The sequence below is a fragment of the Petaurus breviceps genome, unplaced genomic scaffold (genome assembly GCF_028583685.1).
Source record: "Petaurus breviceps papuanus isolate PSGF00001 unplaced genomic scaffold, PetGlider_PUasm1.0 38, whole genome shotgun sequence".
In the NCBI taxonomy this organism is placed as follows: Eukaryota; Metazoa; Chordata; class Mammalia; order Diprotodontia; family Petauridae; genus Petaurus; species Petaurus breviceps.
Window position 1 is genome coordinate 85724286 of NW_027186304.1, and position 17743 is coordinate 85742028.

General features: G+C 37.9%; 1 protein-coding gene across 1 annotated transcript in view; it reads right to left on the reverse strand.

Moving 5' to 3' along the window:
- Positions 1–17743, reverse strand: part of UBE2W (ubiquitin conjugating enzyme E2 W) — an 89512-nt gene that overhangs the window by 71303 nt on the left and 466 nt on the right. The window contains exon 2 of the mRNA XM_069100131.1: positions 17434–17576. Coding sequence (XP_068956232.1) covers positions 17434–17448 — 15 coding nt within the window. The 5' untranslated portion in view covers positions 17449–17576. The remainder of the gene's footprint in view (positions 1–17433; positions 17577–17743) is intronic.

Consider the following 17743-nt stretch of genomic DNA (forward strand, 5'->3'; position numbering starts at 1 on the left):
TACGAGACAAAAAAATGAAACAGGCCCTACCTTCAAAGCAAAGAGTGTACTCTAAAATGGAAAAACAAGTACACGCATTCAAATTTTTGTGAAAAAAAAATTTTGGACAGGAGAGAAAAATCAGGTAGAATATGAACATTATATTCATCATCTTAAAACGTGTCAAAGCAATAATGGGGGGGGCAGAAAAGAAATAACCATTAGCAAATTTTTTTTTCTGTTCTAACTCCCATCTCTAGCCTGCTTCAAAGAAGATTAATTCATGTCTACCAGTGCTACTTGCAAGATAAATGCATGCAAAGGAAAATGAAAAAGGGAATGGGAAAGGGAATAGGGTGAGGGAGGGAAACGAGAAGAAAGGGAAAGAGGAAAAGAAGCCTTTACTTCCACTCAGTGACATCCATTCTAAAAGGTACCTTCGTATCATACTTATTGCTATAATTAAGTAACAGAAGGATAAGGTGTGCCCTGTTTTTCAATCTCATATATTAGAACCCAGATTAATGTATATAAGTATATATGTGTTTATGTGTACATATGTATAATGTATGTGTATATATAAAATTTACATATTATCATGTATATATGCCTATATAAATGTATATAATAGTGTGTGTGTGTGTGTGTGTGTGTGTGTTCCATTCCTAGAAAAGGTGATGATTCTTCTCTGGTAGAAGAAAAAAATTTACCTCAAGTAACTGTATCAGCAGAGATTCTGGCCAAGTTTATGTGAATAAGTTCATGTAGTTAACACAAGAAGGAAAGTTTGACATCAGGTTCTTAAAATATGACATAAGATATATTAAAACCCTAACTATGAACTATATTACATTAAACAATTAATTAAAAATTAAACTAAAACCTTAAAAAAAAAGTCATTAGGTGTTATTTGCTATTTTTTTAAGGGAAAAATCCATAAGTAAATTTGACACTCGATCTATAATGATCATATGATATAAAACACAGGTACCCCACTGGTAGCATATAATAGATAAACCAAAGTAAATAAACTTCCATTAGGTCTATAAGAGGTCAGATTTTAGTCAGTTATTTTATGGCAGATGAAATTTAAGTCACATTAATGACTCCTTTTACTAGTGGCGAATATTCTTAGAAACTGAATATTTAACCATTTACATATTAGAGTCTATGTTGTATCTAAAATATTCTCAAATGACTCACTGTTCCCTAATTTCAACACAATCTCCAGGAGCTTTTATTTAGTACTGTGAAAAAAGACATGGGGCTACAGAAGTAGGTCACCCTAACTATTCCAAGATTGCAGTAATTCAATCAAAGATAAGGAAGTAATTATGCCCCCCCCAAAAAACCTTCCTCATGAAAACTTAAGCAAAAAAAGAGTTTAAAATTCAAAAGCATTTTGTTCAAACAATAGCTTTAATTGCCTGAACATGTTTTTTTTAACTTGAACATAATTCTCAACTAAAAACATCTTTAAAATTTAGCCATGTCTTCTGAATTACTTTAACCAAACTTCTTATGTAGAAATACTATCTCCATGCAGTTATTTGTGATAGGAACTATCAAAATACATAACAAGCTATAAATTAAAAACTAGGTACTGAAAGTTAATTATCGATAAAAAATAGTATTTAAATCTTCCATTAATTAAACATTTAAATGGGAACTGTGTGCCCAGAAAATCACATTAGATATTCTGAGGGCTTTTAGGTACAAAATGTCAAATCCGCTGAGTCTCCTTGAGAAACTCTGCTGTGAAAGGGGAAAATGGGTCAGCAGTAGGAAGAGGAGGAGGAGTCAAGGGTATCTTGGTTGGTGGATGTCTTAAAGTAAAAGAGGAGCCAGGAGAGGGAGAAAATGACTGATCTAGAGAGAGCACACTCATTCAGAGTGCAGAGAATTATGACCATTTCATACTGCAAATTATAATAGGAAAAGCTTCAGGATAGCAACTGGATCTGTTTTCACTGGTATAGTTAAGTACTAATGAGAAACTTCTACCAATGAAAAAAATTAGCACCTTCTTCTTTGACCCTTACTTTATGAGGCAAGTGCAATTATTATCCCCATTTTACAGTTGAAGAAACTGAGGCAGACAGGTTAAATGACTTTCACAAAACCACACAGCTACAGTATGAGATAGCATTTGAACTCAGGTTTTCCTAACTCAAAGTCCAGTGTCCTATGTGCTGAAAATGGTGAATGTTAGAGGAGTTTGGGAAGATTGGAATAGTAATTCACTGATCATGAAGGAGTAAACTAGTCTAACTATTCTAGAAAATAAGTAGGAACTATGCCCCGCAAAAGTCAACCAAACCATTCATTCCTTTTGACTCTACAATATCACTATCTACTCTTGTGACACAAAGACATCAAAGACAGAGTGAAAAGACCTGTATGCACAAAAATATTTATAGCAACATTTTTTGTCACAGCAGAGAACTGGAAAAAAGTGAGTACTCATCAAATGTGACATGGCTAAAGATGATGCAGCATATGATTATAATGCAATATTATTGAGCTATAAGGAATGGCAAAATAAAGGATTCAGAGAAACTTGCATAGGAGACGTGAATTCTTACAGAAGGAAATGTGCAGAATCTGGAGAACAAGTTACAGAATAACAACAACATTGTAAAGAAAATTAACTTTCAGAGAAATAATAAATACATTTGCTGCAAAAGCCAACCATGATTCCAGAGGACTAACAAGTAATGATGGTGGGAACCACACTCTCTATACCTCTTGATAGTGAGGTGATGGATGGAGTCAAGGTGCACAATAAGACATACATTTTTGGACAAGGCCACTGTGGGGCTGTGGTTTGTTTGACGGCGCATTTAACAAGGGTTCTGTTTTTCCCTTTTTTCAAATGGGGGAGGGGAATGGAAGAGAAAGGAGAGCTGGAAAATAGGGTTGCCAAAAGAAAAATCATCACTGAAGCATTTTTTAAAAATAAATGTTAGAAAATAGAAAAAAGCAGGACATCTTTGAAAGTTACATGCCCAATTTAAGTGTTAACTTACATGGGAAAGCAAACTGTATGTTAACAGCCTCACAATTTCATGTACAATCTTCTTTTGTTCTACTTGTAAGGGAATGCTCCTTTTATTTGGTATTTCATTCCAGAAGAAAAAAAAGAAATGACCAGAACAATTTACATAATGACAATAATGTAAAGAAAAATAATCTTGAAAGATTTAATGCTTACTCAAACTCCATGTCCAAAACCAGCATGGGTGGATGTCTTGATATTTAAAAAGTCCTCCAATTTATTTTTGTACCTTTGGATCATTCTCTCTTGTCCAGCATAAACAGGTGACCATCTTATGTCCACTTAATCAGTGGAAACAACCCATAAGATTTGCATTTTGCCATGCCTCTTTTGCATATCTGGGTGTCAAATCCATAAAAAACAAGGTACTGGAAGAAGGAGGTATCACAGATTGTGAGGAAGATTTGAGGCCACTTCATTAGAGGGCACCATGGACCCTTTAATAAAATGCCATTGGCTTAGAGCTCTGCCTCAGTCTCTTATTGTAGGTTGGACAATTTTAATCACCACACACCCTTAAACTTCACAGAGCATCTTGTTCTCCAACATCCTAATGTATGTCCCTAATGCCCTATATTATAGTTATAAGCACATATTAGTCCTCAACTGGATAAACTCCTTGAAGAAAGAGACTTTCTTATTTACATTATGGATCTCCCCCAGCACAATAGGAACTAAATAAATATTTACTGCATTTTGTTGTAAATATATGTATGTACACACATGGACATACAGCAAAATACAGTAAACAAAAGAGAAAAGTGGTTCCTTCTAGGACTCAGTAACATATGAAGAAAAGAGAAAAATAAATACAATTTGCAGAATCTCAGATTCTGTATCATTTATAATCCAAAACAAACCTGGACAAGGTGTGCTGTAACACACCACAGAATATAATGCCTCCTGAGAATTCCCACTGTTAGTTTTTCCTTACAACAAATCTAAATTTACACTTCTGCAATTTCTACCCATTGCTCCCAGTATTGTCTCCTGGGTTCAGTCCTTCTTTCTTAAAAGAGGGCTGCTCAAACACTGACGATAGCTATTAACTCCCCCCAGTCTCCAGGCTAAATATTCTCAATGCCATCAACTAACCCTCATAGAGCAAGATGTCAAGACCATCCTAGCAACTTTCCACTAGATTCAGTGTCATTCCTAAAACGTGATGACCAAAACTGAACATAACATTCCATTGGTAGTCTGCCCTCAAACCACATTTGATCTATTATCTCCTTAATCCTGGACACTATTCCTCTCTTAATATAGCCTAAGGTTGTATTACCTTTTTTGGTTGCCAGATCATACTATGACTCATAATGTACTTACAATCCATTAAAAAACTTCAGATCTCTAGCTACCCAGTCACAGTTGCCTATTTTATCCTTGTGAAGCTAACTTTTTGAACCCAGGTACAGGCTCCCTGGGGCACCCCACTAAGGCCCTCTTTCCAAGATGAAATTAAACCATTAAATGATTATTCTGAATCTGACTATTCAACCAGCTCAAAATCCACCTAACTGTAATATGGTCTAGCTCAGTGGTGTCAAACTCAAACAGGACCAGGATCCCTGAAGGTTACATATTGACTTGGAAAACACAAATTAGTATTATCTATGGTTGTTGGGGTTTTTTTGTCAAACATTTCCAAACTACATTTTAACCTGGTTCTGGAGTTTTGCTATAAGGGCCCCAAGTTTGATACTTCTGCCCTAGTTCACATCTCTATCTCTTCCACAAAATTAGTATGAAAGAATTTATAAACTATCTGGCTAAAACCTAACTAGGTAAACTAGATCTACAGCATTGCCCTTATTTATTAGTCTATGAATAATCCTGTCAAAGAAGGAATTCAGTGAGTTCCTGACTTGTTCTTGATGAAGCTACATTCTTTATAATCATTATTTCTCATTCTAGATACTATGCCTTTAATTGCTTTCTAAAAAGGAATTTAAATCAGTCACATTTATAGTCAACATATTCTGTTTCCATTTTCAAAAAAGGGAAAAATATTTCTTGTCAGACTATATTGTCAGAATAATTTTTCCATTTGACAATTTAGTGTCAGGCTCTGTACACACATTTGTTTATTAACACTGAAAATTAGTCACCAAATGCAATGAACTAGGAAAAAAAGTTTAAGGGGCCACAACAGTGACCAAATAAAATAAGAATAGCTGTTGTCACACATATTTTTAGCTCTGTTACAAAAACATGGTAATGAGGCTAAGATCATAGGTATGATCCTCATGTGACCCAATTAGCTTCTACCTATTTCATATCCAGATTCTAACTCCAAAGCCCTAGCCAACTATCTTGCAAATGCATGCTGATGGTCACAAGGGGGACAAAATCCAATCAACAAAGTCCTAGAAAAAACACAACACAACTTACTGATGATGGGTCAATAACTATCTTCATGGATGCAGAAATAATCATACATTATAAAGAATTAAATTTAAAATGAGTAAAAATGTATAATTAAAATTATCTTTAGCAAGTATGCTGTATCAAATAAGCTTTGCCTACAGTTACAACTTAACTCACATGAAAATTCAAGGAAAGCTAGTTTGTCAGATAAAGCACAGAGCCAGCTGTACTACTTTTAAAATCTGCTTTTATTATAATTAAAACATTTTCAAGATAGATAACAGACATATTATCAGTATCATTTCAAGTAATTAACTTAAGGCACATGAAGGAAATATGTCAAAATGAGATCTTGAAGAGGAGAAGCATTTATTAAGCACCTACTATGTGCCAGGCACTGTGCTATGGATTTGTAAGTGTTAAAGTGTCTGAGGCCAAATTTGAATCCAGGTCCTCCTGCCTCCAGGGCCAGGGCTCTAGTCACCCCCAGAGAAAACTTGTAAGATTTGTGAACTGATGCAGTAAAATAAGCAGAACAAGAAAAGCAAGTTATACAATAACATTATAAAGAAAAACAATTTTGAAAGACTTAGGGAATCTCATCAACATGATGACCAATGAAAATTTCAAAGGATCAATGAAGGAAATAAGTGTTCTTGTCACAACTCCATGGATGAATTTGTTCAAGTCCCTAGATCTTCTTTGGGCTTAGTTTCCCTTTTCTTTTACTTGTGATAGTAATCATGGCCTTCCTTTTAGGGTTGATCTGACTATAAAATGAATACATTAGCACAGACTTTAATATATTTGGGACAAAAAAGAAACCAAGTCTGGTCTTCAGGATATCCCATGTCTTTCTTAAATGACCCTTCTTTGGACTACATATTTTCACAGAATGGTATATTTTTAGTAACTTTTCCACAAGCCTGACTTCTGTAAAGCTGCATTTACCAGGTGTTAAGTGATTTGACTGATCTTTTGAAATGTGAATACCTTAGCCTAATAACATTTATTACCTAGGCTTATCACTGATTATCAACTTAAGTAGCTATTTCTTTAAAAGTACAAAATTTTTACATTTCTTTAGGCAAAACAATGACTGCATTGCAGTCTTAGGAAGAAAAGATTTATTTTTAAAGCATCAATGTTGACAAGATAAACATGTGAGATAAACATGCAATGATTCACTATGTATGTTTCAGGAATCTGATTTTATTAAAAGCCTATATACAATACCAAATTGCACAAAACATATACTTGTAAAACTGACTTGAGCAGGTAAAATACAACAGTTTTCTTGTGAGCTGCTACCTGAGGAGTGTGATTTAGAGGTGGAAGCCATTTCATGTCCAACTCCCTCATTTTACAGATAAGGAAAATGAGTTGAGGACCCGTAAGACAAGGTCACCCAAGAGGTGCCAGAGTTTGAACTAGTCTCCTGACTCCAAATCCAGTGTTCTTTCTTTCCACTATAACATGCCAGTTTTCTTTCAGAATGTTAAGAGATGAAAGTAATTTTCCTATAATTTGTTGTTGCTGTTGTTTAGTCATTTTCAGTTGTGTCTGACACTTCATGACCCCATCTGGGGTTTTCTCGGCAAAGATACTGGAGTGGTTTGCCATTTCCTTCTCCAGCTCATTTTACAGATGAAGAACTGAAGCAATTAAGTGATTTGCCCAGGGTCCCAGAGCTAGTGTCTGAATCAGGATTTGAACTCAGGTCTTCCTGACTCCAGGACCAGCACTCTATCCACTGTGCCATTTAGCTGCCCCTTTCTCATTATAGGTAGCCCTTAATATTGGACTTAACTCAAAGTTTGAATTGCTTTTATTAAGTTGAAAACCTATTAATTTTTTTTTATTTAACTTTAACTCAAATAGTGACAAAAATTGAAGAAAAAAACGAAGTGAAAAGAAAAAAGATCAATAAAAAACACACCTACAATCCAACTTAGTGCTTGCTACCAGTAACTCGATAAGCTTAAAAAATGTGTCAGACCTGTATCTCTTGCTATGGAGTACCGATCAAATAAAATGTTCCTTGAGGCCAAGATGGCAAAGTACTGTGGGAGATACAAAGTATAACACGTGTTCCCTATCTTTAAGAAGCTTATAATTTAGTTAGTCAGATAAGACCAAGGAAATAGCAGAACAAAAGATAAAGTAGTTCTAGATTGCAAGGCAGGGGGCAGCTAGGTGGTGCACTGAATAGAGCATCAGCCCTGGAGTCAAAAGGACCTGAGTTCAAAATTCGGCCTCAGACTCATAACATTTACTAGCCATGTGACCTTGGGCAAGTTACTTAACTCCAATTGCCCTCTCCCCTCAAAAAAAAAATATTATAAAGCAGCCTATATGTAAGCTATTGTTCAGTCATTCAATTGTGTCTGACTCTTTGTGACCTCATGGACCAGAGTGACCTGAAAGTTTTCTTGGCAAAGATACTGGAGTGGTTTGCCATTTCCATCTTTAGTGGTTTAAGGCAAAAAGAGGTTAAGTGACTTGCCCAGGGCCACACAATTAACTAGTATCTGAGGCCACATTTGAACTCTTTCTTGAAATCTTCCTGACTCCAAACCCAGAATTCTATCCACTGATCTACCTCCAAAATCAAGTCTTCCCCCCAAGTACTAACCAGGCTTGATCCTGCTTAGCTTCCCAAGATCAGAGATCAGACCCATTCAGGGTGGTATTGCCTTAGACAGAGAGATTTACCACAGCTCCAATACTTTTGTGCATGTAAGACATCTCATAACAAGTATTCATGCAGAATGCCTTGACTTTATACTATCTTTAAAAAGAAAGCACCCAGTCTCCTAGACCCTTCAAAGTCTTTCCATCTCCTACTGATGAATAAATTAATGAAAAAGCATTAAGAGCTTATGGGTGCTGTCAATCATAGTGATACTGACCCACAAAAGCAAAGCTAGTCCTTGTCCTCTAGAAGCTTTCTTCAAACTATGGAATATAATTCATATGGGGGAATAGTAGCCAAAGAAAGATACTGTGGTTTAAAAGTTATCCTGACACATACTTTCCAGGGACAAAGAGAACTGACTGATTACAATTCTATAACTGGTAGAAAGGAAGGGGTAAAGTAGACTATGCAAGCTCAGGGAAGTATGGAAGCTAGTGAGAAGTTGACTATGGCAACCATCTGTCAGGACAGTGAGGCTACAAAGCAGGTATTCTGGGAAGGAAAGGGTTAAGTTCTCCAGGACTTGGCTTCCAGACCCAGCAGCACTGGTAGTTGGAAAGAAGTCCTCAGCCTAGGATATGAACTTAAGCATGATCCTGATTCTGATCTCACAGTGGCATATCCCCATCCCTAACCAGGGCATTCAAACAAATTTCCTAGGTTCTTTTTTAGGACCCAAATCCCACTCCAAGTTACTATATTACTAAAGAAGGATAGAGCTGGTGAGAGATGCCATCACTATTGGGAATGTAACACTGAGGATATGAGTGTGAAAGCTTTGGACTAAGGATGGCATGAGAGTCTTAATGATTCTTATTCAGCAGAAAGTTGAAGATAAGGCCCTGAATTGAGTCATATTTTCCTATTATTTGTTTTAATGGGTCAGGAAAAGCATGGCTCACCTACTCATTCTAGTCAAAGCTATGTAAGCTTCTGAATCCAAGTTCCATGGAACTTTGGATTCAGGGAAAACCAGTTATGAACCTGGTAGTGGAGAGGACACTGGTTCAGGTGGGAATGAGTGGGTCAGCAGCAGCAGATGGTGAGATGGCCTGATGGGATAGTATGTGAAGCTGAGTCATGGCATTTTGCTTAGGGCAAGCAAGTAGCTTCGGGAAAATCCAAGTTCAAATCAGACTTCAAACATTTCCTAGTTGTGTCACCCCACGTGGTCACTTAACCACTATCTGCCTCAGCTTCCTCATCTGCAAAATGGGGAGAAAAATAGCACTTACTTCCTAGAGTTGTTGTGAAGATCAAATAATATTTGTAAAGCACTTAACACCATCGCTTGGCATACAGTAAGTACGATATAAATGCTAGCTATAAAAATAATAATATTTATATAGTACCTATGTGCCAGGCACTGAGCTTAACACTTTACAAATATTTGCCTCAGTTTCCTCAATTGCAAAATGGGGGTAGCAGCACCTACCCCAAAGAGTTGTAAAGATCAAATGAGATATTTATAAGGATTTAGTACGGAGCTTGGCACATAGTAGGTGATATATAAATGCTTATTCCCTCCACTCCCCTGATACTGAAGGTACCAGCATCCTCCCAGCCACCCAGGCTCAAAATTAGGTGTCTTCCTCAACTCCTCAGTCGCTCTCAACTCAAATAACCAATCTCATCCTTCTACCTTCACAACATCTCCCACTATATGTCTGTACCTTTGTCTTCTCTGACGCAGCTACTACTCTGCTACTCAGAGTTGGTCTGAGTCTGCCACCAGTTGGTCTCTGTCTCAAGTTTCTCCCCACACCAATCCATCTTCCACCCAGATGCCAAAGTGATCTTCCACTAATAAGGCTCAGATCTTGATCATATCATTTCCCTACTCAATAAATAACAGTGGTTCCCTATAAACCCCAAGATCAGGTAAGTTTTCTTACACTTCACACCCCTCCAGTAACACTGGCTTCCTTGCTATTTCTCACACACTTAATCCACTTTTCACTTTACCTTTTCACCTGCTGTTCCCAAAGAACTAAATGTTTTCTCTCCTTGCCTCAGCTTCCCTGGCTTCCAGACTCAGCCAAAATACCACCTTTGGCATGAGGCGTTCCACTCTCCCTCATGCTTCTACCTTCTACATCGTCTGTTGCATTCTGTCTCTCCCATTAGAATAAGTTCCTTTAGGGCAAGGGCTGTTCTTGCCTTTCTTTGTATCCCCAGTGTCCCCAGTATCCCCAGCATGTGACCAGTGTTCCTACTTTTGAAATGCCAAGGGGTTCTATCACTGGCTTCAGCTTCACTTCCCAGTCAGTGATCTCAGCCATCTTATCCTCTTGCCTCCTGGTGTTGATTTGCTTCTGCCCACCTGGAGCAGCACCCTCAAATCAACAAGCAGTTATTTTTATGTGTAGACACACACACACACACACTTTTTTCCTTCCTATGCCCAGCTTCAATCTCTCCCAGATAGACCACACAGTTGTCAGGAGTAGGCAATTTAATTAAGCATTTAATAGGTAGAGACAACAGATAATTCACAAAATGAATAACCAACACAACCAGATTTTCAATTTGCTTTTTCAGCTAGCAAATGATAGCACATGCATGTATAATTACTAGAAAGCAAAGATAGAAAATCATAGACTATCCAAAGTTGTAAGATACGGTTAAGAAATCATCTAATCCAATTCCTTTCTTTTATTTGTGAGGATACAAACAGAGAGGTTAAGTGAATTGCTAAAAGTAACAAAACTAGTGATAGCTGAGACTAGAACTCATCTCTCCTGTTTTTGGAAAATGAGAAAACAATGAGCAGAACATTTTTGACCAGTCAGATTTATTCAACATTTCAAGAATCTGTAATTCTAATCCCTCTACCTATGCATACTGGGCAACCAACCTGGTCAAGAGACTGTTCAAAATTAGGTAGTCTGGTTCTTGACCAAGAGACAAATACTGAAACCATATTTAAAATCTTCATAATTACCTGCTGGCATTGCTTTAAAGATCCAGAACCACCTTGAGGTCACAATAGGTAGATGACTTCAGTAGCTACCTTACTGAATTTTAAAGTTGTGTGTGTGTATACACATATATACACACACATACACATATGTATGTATGCATGCATGCAAAATAATGGTAACAGAAAGAAAAATGTTAGAAAGGCTGGAAATAAAGAAAAGAAAAAATAGGCAAAGTAATCAAAGATACAGCTCTATAGGTTAACTGGGAAAAAAAATTCTTCCCTTTATTTATACTTAAAATATTTGAATATTCAGAATTATAAGAATAAGAAGTTACAAAAGGCATATTTCCTAGTCACCTCCTGAGAATTTCAAATTTACAGACATAGAATTTTAATTTGGGAACTGATTCTTACCAGGAATTCCTGTAATCAGAAACTAACCACCACTTTGCTTGTTATTAATCCTAGACTCAGTTCCTAATCAAAAAGAATGGTCCAGCCTGGGAGTCAGGAGGACCTGAGTTTCAGGCCTCAAACACTTAACACCCACACACACAAAAAAAACTAGCCGTGTAACCTTGGGCAGGTTACTTAACCCCAATTGCCCTCCAAAAGGCAAAAAAAAAAAAAGTCCATCAGTGATAAATCAAAACAAAAAAAAAATTTTAATTTTTTTGCAGCAAATTTCTGATTTTCAAGATATACAAGGAATCTATACAAATACACAATAACAAAAGCCATTTCCCAGAGATAACAGACCAAAGGATATGCACAAGTGGTTTTAAAAAGAAATGTAAGTTATTCACCATATGAATAAAGGTAACAAATGACTAATAAAAAAATGCAAATCCATCTCAGAGCTATCAGACTGTCAAAGAGGAAAATAACCACTGCTTGGGGGAGAAAGGGAATAATGGGAAGACAGGCACTCAGTACACTGTTAATTGCGCTGTGAATTGTAGCACAAACTGAACACAAAGCAGGTGCTCATCAATTTCACAATGGTTGAAAAAATTATGGCATATAAATGTAATGGACTATTATTGTGCCAGAAAAACCCAGGAAGACTTGTACAAACTAATGCAGAGTTAAATGAATAGAACTAGAAGAACAATTTACATGACCACTACAATAAAGTAGTAAAGGAAAACAACTTTGAAACGTGTCAGAAAGTGAATGATAAAATAAGCCTCTCTCACCTTTTGACAGTGATGTGGATCAGAGATACAGAATAAGGTAAAACACTTTCGGGTATAGAAAATGCATTTATTTGTTTTGCTTGACTATATACTTCTTAATTACAAGTAACTTTAGTTACTAAGGACTCGGAAAAGAAAATTCTTGCCACCAACATACCTGGCAGAGTCAAATGGTTCAACATCAGAAAGAGATAATGGTTTTCTCAACAGAAATGATACTAAAGATGCATTACCTGGTACACTGACAGTAAACCCTAGGGACCAGTGCTTCTATCTGATATATATACCTGAAACATCCTATACATGCTGTCTCCTCCTATTAGAATGTGAGTTCTTTGGAAGTGTGGACAGTGACACTTTTTTCTCTGTAGCCCCAGTGCTTGGTATATAGTAAATAATTAAATGTTTTTTCCTCAACATATTCATGCATTATTAGCTATGCCTGTAAATGTATGCCCATAACCTCTCTAGAAAGCATTAAGTATGCTACCAAGAAAGCATTAAGTATGCTAGACTGGCTGTGACTGGACCTACAATTTCATCATGAAGGGATGGAGTAAAAGGCGAGTAGATCTGGATTCAAATTCTGCCAGACCCTGTGTGATCCTAGGCAAGTCAATCTCAATTTCTTTATCTGTTATGGAATAGGTTTTGTGACCTAAAAAGCCCCTTTCCAGTCCTAAATTATTGATCCTGAAAACTCCCAGGTTAGGAAACTCCTTACAGAAATATGCCTTCTCTGCAATTTGTAGTTCTAGAAAGCTGCTTAAAAGGTCAGAAGAACTTGCCCAGGGTCACACAGCCAGTATGAGGCAGGGCTTAACTGAAATATTCATGTTAAAGTTCACGATACACTTTTTTTAAAGACAAAAAGAATGAAAAAAGAATGATTGAAGGGTGTCTAGGTGGTGAGCCAGAGCACCAGCCCTGGAGTCAGGAGGACCTGAATTCAAATCTGGCCTCAGACACTTAGCACTTACTAGCTGTGTGACCTTGGGCAAGTCATTTAACCCCAAATGCCCTGACTTACCACCTCCAAAAAAAAGCAAAAAGAAAAAGGATGGCAGCATTGCTCCAAAAGGAACTACAACTAAGGAAAAGTTTTAAAACTATTGCCTTGTTTAATAGAAAGCATGAAATGGGCTGTGATCAAGGGCCCTCCATACTAGTTTGGAATCTTGGAAAAATCAGGTTTCCATTTTCTTATCTGTAAAATAAGTTAGATTAGATGATCTCTATAAGGTCCATATCAGCTCTTCAATTGTTTTAAATCTATGAATACTAATACAATATACATCTTGAGATTTTTTAAAGATTCAAATTTAATCTTTAGGAAATACTACTCTAAAATCTGTTAGCTTTGATTTTATTGCACCGCTTCTAGAAACTAAATTTTTTCATGTCTATATTAGTTTATTTTTTACTTTAATATATATTTTATGCCAATTTACAAACCTGTAGAGTGCTTTAACCTCTTAATTTTCAGTAGCAGCAGTATGTCCTGATGATAGTACTTGTTAAATCAACTAAAGAACCTGCTCACATCTCTTAAATGTCAGAGCATCTATCACAACCCAGCAAATGAAATATGCTTTGAGATATTGCTTATTTTCCATAGATATTTTAGTCAGCTAGAATAATGTATTATAAACTAATAAATCTTTCAGAAAAAAAAATCTAGTCACCAAAGAGACCATGAGAACAGACTTGCATAATATCAAAGATATATTAGGAAATGACACAAATTCTAAAAGCTATTTCCCAATAGGTAAGCGGTCAAAGATGAAGTTTTCAAAAGAATTGTAAATTATAAATAACCATTTGAAAAACATTCTTCAAAGTACTAATAGCAAGAGAAATATAAAATTACAATAGCTTAAGTATCATTTAACACCTTGAAAATTGGCAAAAAGAAAGAGTCAACATTAAAGGGGTTGTGGGAAGGCATGCACATTAATATTCTGTTGGTGAAGTGTAAAGGGAAAGGAATAATTATTTATATAAATACCTACAGTGTGCAAGGCACTACCTACAGTGTGCAAGGCACTGTGCTAAAGCACATGACAAACAGTTCATCTGATCCTCACCTTACCCTAGTGAGGTAAGATCCTGTTATTATCCCCACTTTACAGTTGAGGAAACTCAGGCAAAGAGATGTTAATCAACTTGCCCAAGGTCACACACCTAAAAAGTATGTGAAGCTTAATTTGAATTTGGGTCTTCCTGACTCCAGGCCCAGAGATCTTTCCACTGTACCAACTAGCTGCCTTCTTCATCAAATGGTTCCATAGGTCTGGTTATCAATTTTGAATTATGAAAGTGAATTTAGCTGTCCATATTCTTTGACCCAACGATCTCACCACTGGGCATGTAGTCTAAGGAAGTCAATGACAGAAACAAGACATGTAACAAAACATTCATAGTAGCACTTATTGGTATGCACGGTAGCAAAGAAAAATGGAAACAATGTGGATTCCACTGACTGGGATATGCTTGGGGAAAAAAACAGCTATGCTATATGAATATTATGCATAAGAAATGAAGCTCAAGGAATTCAGAAACAAGGGAAGATTTATATGAACTTGGAGCACAAAAGAAACAGAACCAAAAGAACAATATATCATCATGGCTACAATTATGGAAATGAAAAGGTCACTTAAAGGAAGTTGAACTGAGTACAGTAACTGAAAAAGCAATGAAAGACCCATAGAATATATAAAGAAATATAGCTCCCTCCTCACAGAAGCAGGGAAATACTAGGCCAGCAAATTGTATTGTCAGATACAGTCACCCTATCGGTTGTTGTTTCCTAATTGTTTTAATTTGTTACAAGGCAGAGCCTCAATCTGAAAGGATTTAGACACTCTAACCACCTCACCCCACCTTCCCTTTAAGAAATGACTGACGTAAAAGACAAAAAAAAAAAGCATGAATAAAATTATCTTCCAAAAGAATAGCCTTGTAGACTTAAATTTCAAAGTTCTACTGCTGCTCAAGAAACTTGACTTTTCTTTATGATCAAAATCAATGAAAAAGAAAGTGTTAAGACTTGCACATCAGAGAATGTATATTAACATTTTTAGAATTACAAATGCAGGAGAAAACTTTAGTGTTAGTGATTCCAAAAAACATTTCAAATATATTTCTAATTAAACAAAAACAAAAGCAGTTTTCCTCCCCAATAATCTATTCTAAAGTCACAAAAATCTTTAGGATAAAGAGTAATGCTTGAAACACAAAACATGGATATACATATATATTCCATGTGGGTTAACATTTTTCATACTACTTAACTATGCCTGTAAAACTCTAAGTTGATAAAAATTGAATTCTGTCCCAACTTGGTTTCTATTCACAACTCAATTTTTCCTTCTCATTTTAGGGGAAAAACAAATCTGAGTTGTAAAGAAATCTTACCATTCAGAACCTCAAATCTAAGTTTACTGGCAATATTTTTGCTGCAAGCTACTACCATTGTAAATATACTCTACCAAATAATCCTACAAGATAGCTTTTTCTCCCCATAATAAAGGTCATTTGGACAAATCCTTTTTAACATGGGGTTTCCCTCTACATTTCTCCTTCTGAGTCTTAAATGACAGATGGACTTTCCATCTATCCTCCGTGGTAAAACTTACTCCTGGGTGGAGTATATTTACTACTCCAAATTTTTTCCACACATTGAACTGACACTTTTCCCTCAAATTAATTTAATTACATCTTTCCTTATATTTCTTCAACAAAAAAAAAAAATACATAACCTTCCGTGTGCTGCACGAAAGAGTAGGGAAGGAAAGGCAAGAGAAAAAAAGGAGATAAAAGGGGAATGAGGTAAATGGGAACAAAGATGGTGTGCACAAAAGGGGAAGGATGCAGAAAAGGGAAGAGGAGAAAAGGAAGATCGTGTAAGTCACAGCTTTCAAAGGGAAAAAACTGGGAGGAGTTTAAATTTTTCAGAAGCCAAAAAACAAAAGAGCTATTTTTAATGGCGAGGCAAAATGAAGTATTTTGTTCACTAAAGAGTTAAGTCCTTAAGCTCCAAAAATACTGAGTTGACACTCCTACCCTAGACTTAATTTCTCTTCAAAGCAACTAAAATTTTAGTAAATCTAGTCACCTTTGAATGAACAAATTGAACTCAATCACAACGAACTAGAACACTGCCATCTTTCCAGGCAGTCTTTGGACTGCACAATATCGACAAAGGTATTTAAGTTAGAAAGCCCTCCTCATCGAAAACTCCTCTGGAGATGACATTAACAAACTCCAACTAAAAAGTGTTTCGCTAAAATGTTTTGAGAAACGAAAGCAGAGGAATGTAATTCTATGACTAAGGTTAAAAAGTAGGGTATCTTGGAAAGCTTTGGGGGCAAGATGGACTATCTTATCGGGTGAAGTAGCAGAGGAACCGGTAAGTCAAAGTTTCGGGGAGACCAAGAGAGCAAGACTGGAGCATTACTGGGTACTCTTAGATTAATGTTTGGGTGAGACTTTAAATAGTGGGAGGATGTAATAAGATATGAGGCAAGACAGAGTTAAGAGGCGAATGCTGCCGGTCAAGGGAGTGACGATAACTAGAACGAGAAATTTATTCAAGGGCGTAGGGGAAAGTATTTTATTTAGAAAGGTGGGGAGGAAAGTGGGGGAAGAAGGGAAGGAGGGAGCGAAAGGCAGGCAGCCAAAGGAGAAGCATCGGAGGCCCGCCCGGAGCCGGCTTCCCCCGGGAACCACCTCTGGGTCTCTGTCTCTCAGGTCTCTGTGTCTCACACTCAAACTCGCACTTACACACATCCTCACTCTCACTCTTGTCTGGACACTCAGGCGGTCGCGAAACCCACGGTGAAAGCAGCTGTTTCCTTTCGGGACGGGGAGAAGGGCAAGCAGGGGGATACGGGGCGGGGGGGTGGGGGGGGAGGCCGGCCGGCAGCGAAGGGAGAGGGTCGCAGCCAGGGAGCCACGGCCTGGGGAAAGAAGGGCCACATCTCACCCCTTCCTCCGCACCCTCCCCCCCATCCGCCCAACTTCTCCGGCTTCGGGGTCGGCTAGGGCGGGCCGGCGGTACCCCGCCTTCCCCGCGGCCGCTGGGGGCCAAGAGAAGGAGCCGGCCCGGCGGCTCCAGACCCTGCCCGGGTCGCAGCCGGCCGCTCCTGCTGCTGACGCCGCCCCCCCCCCGACCGGTCCCTCAGATGCCGCAAACTCCGCTCACCTGCATTGACGCCATGATGGAACCATCCCCCCTGCCCGGCGCAGCCAGAGACGCAGGAGGAGGAGCCGCCGTGCTATCGTCACTCCGCGGGATCCCAGTATCCGGGGTTGGGGGCGGGGGATCGGAGACTGCAGAAGGGGGAGCTGCAGAAGAAGAAGGGAGATCGAGATCCGTATTGGACAGTGGGCCCACGAGCCCAGGAAAGGGGGCGGGCCTAGGGGGCCAGGAGCTAGGGTGGAGGCGGGGGTTGAAGCCCCGCAGGTGCTAACAGTTCGCCCTCCTTCTTCTCGGTCCTCCCCCGCCCCCCCCC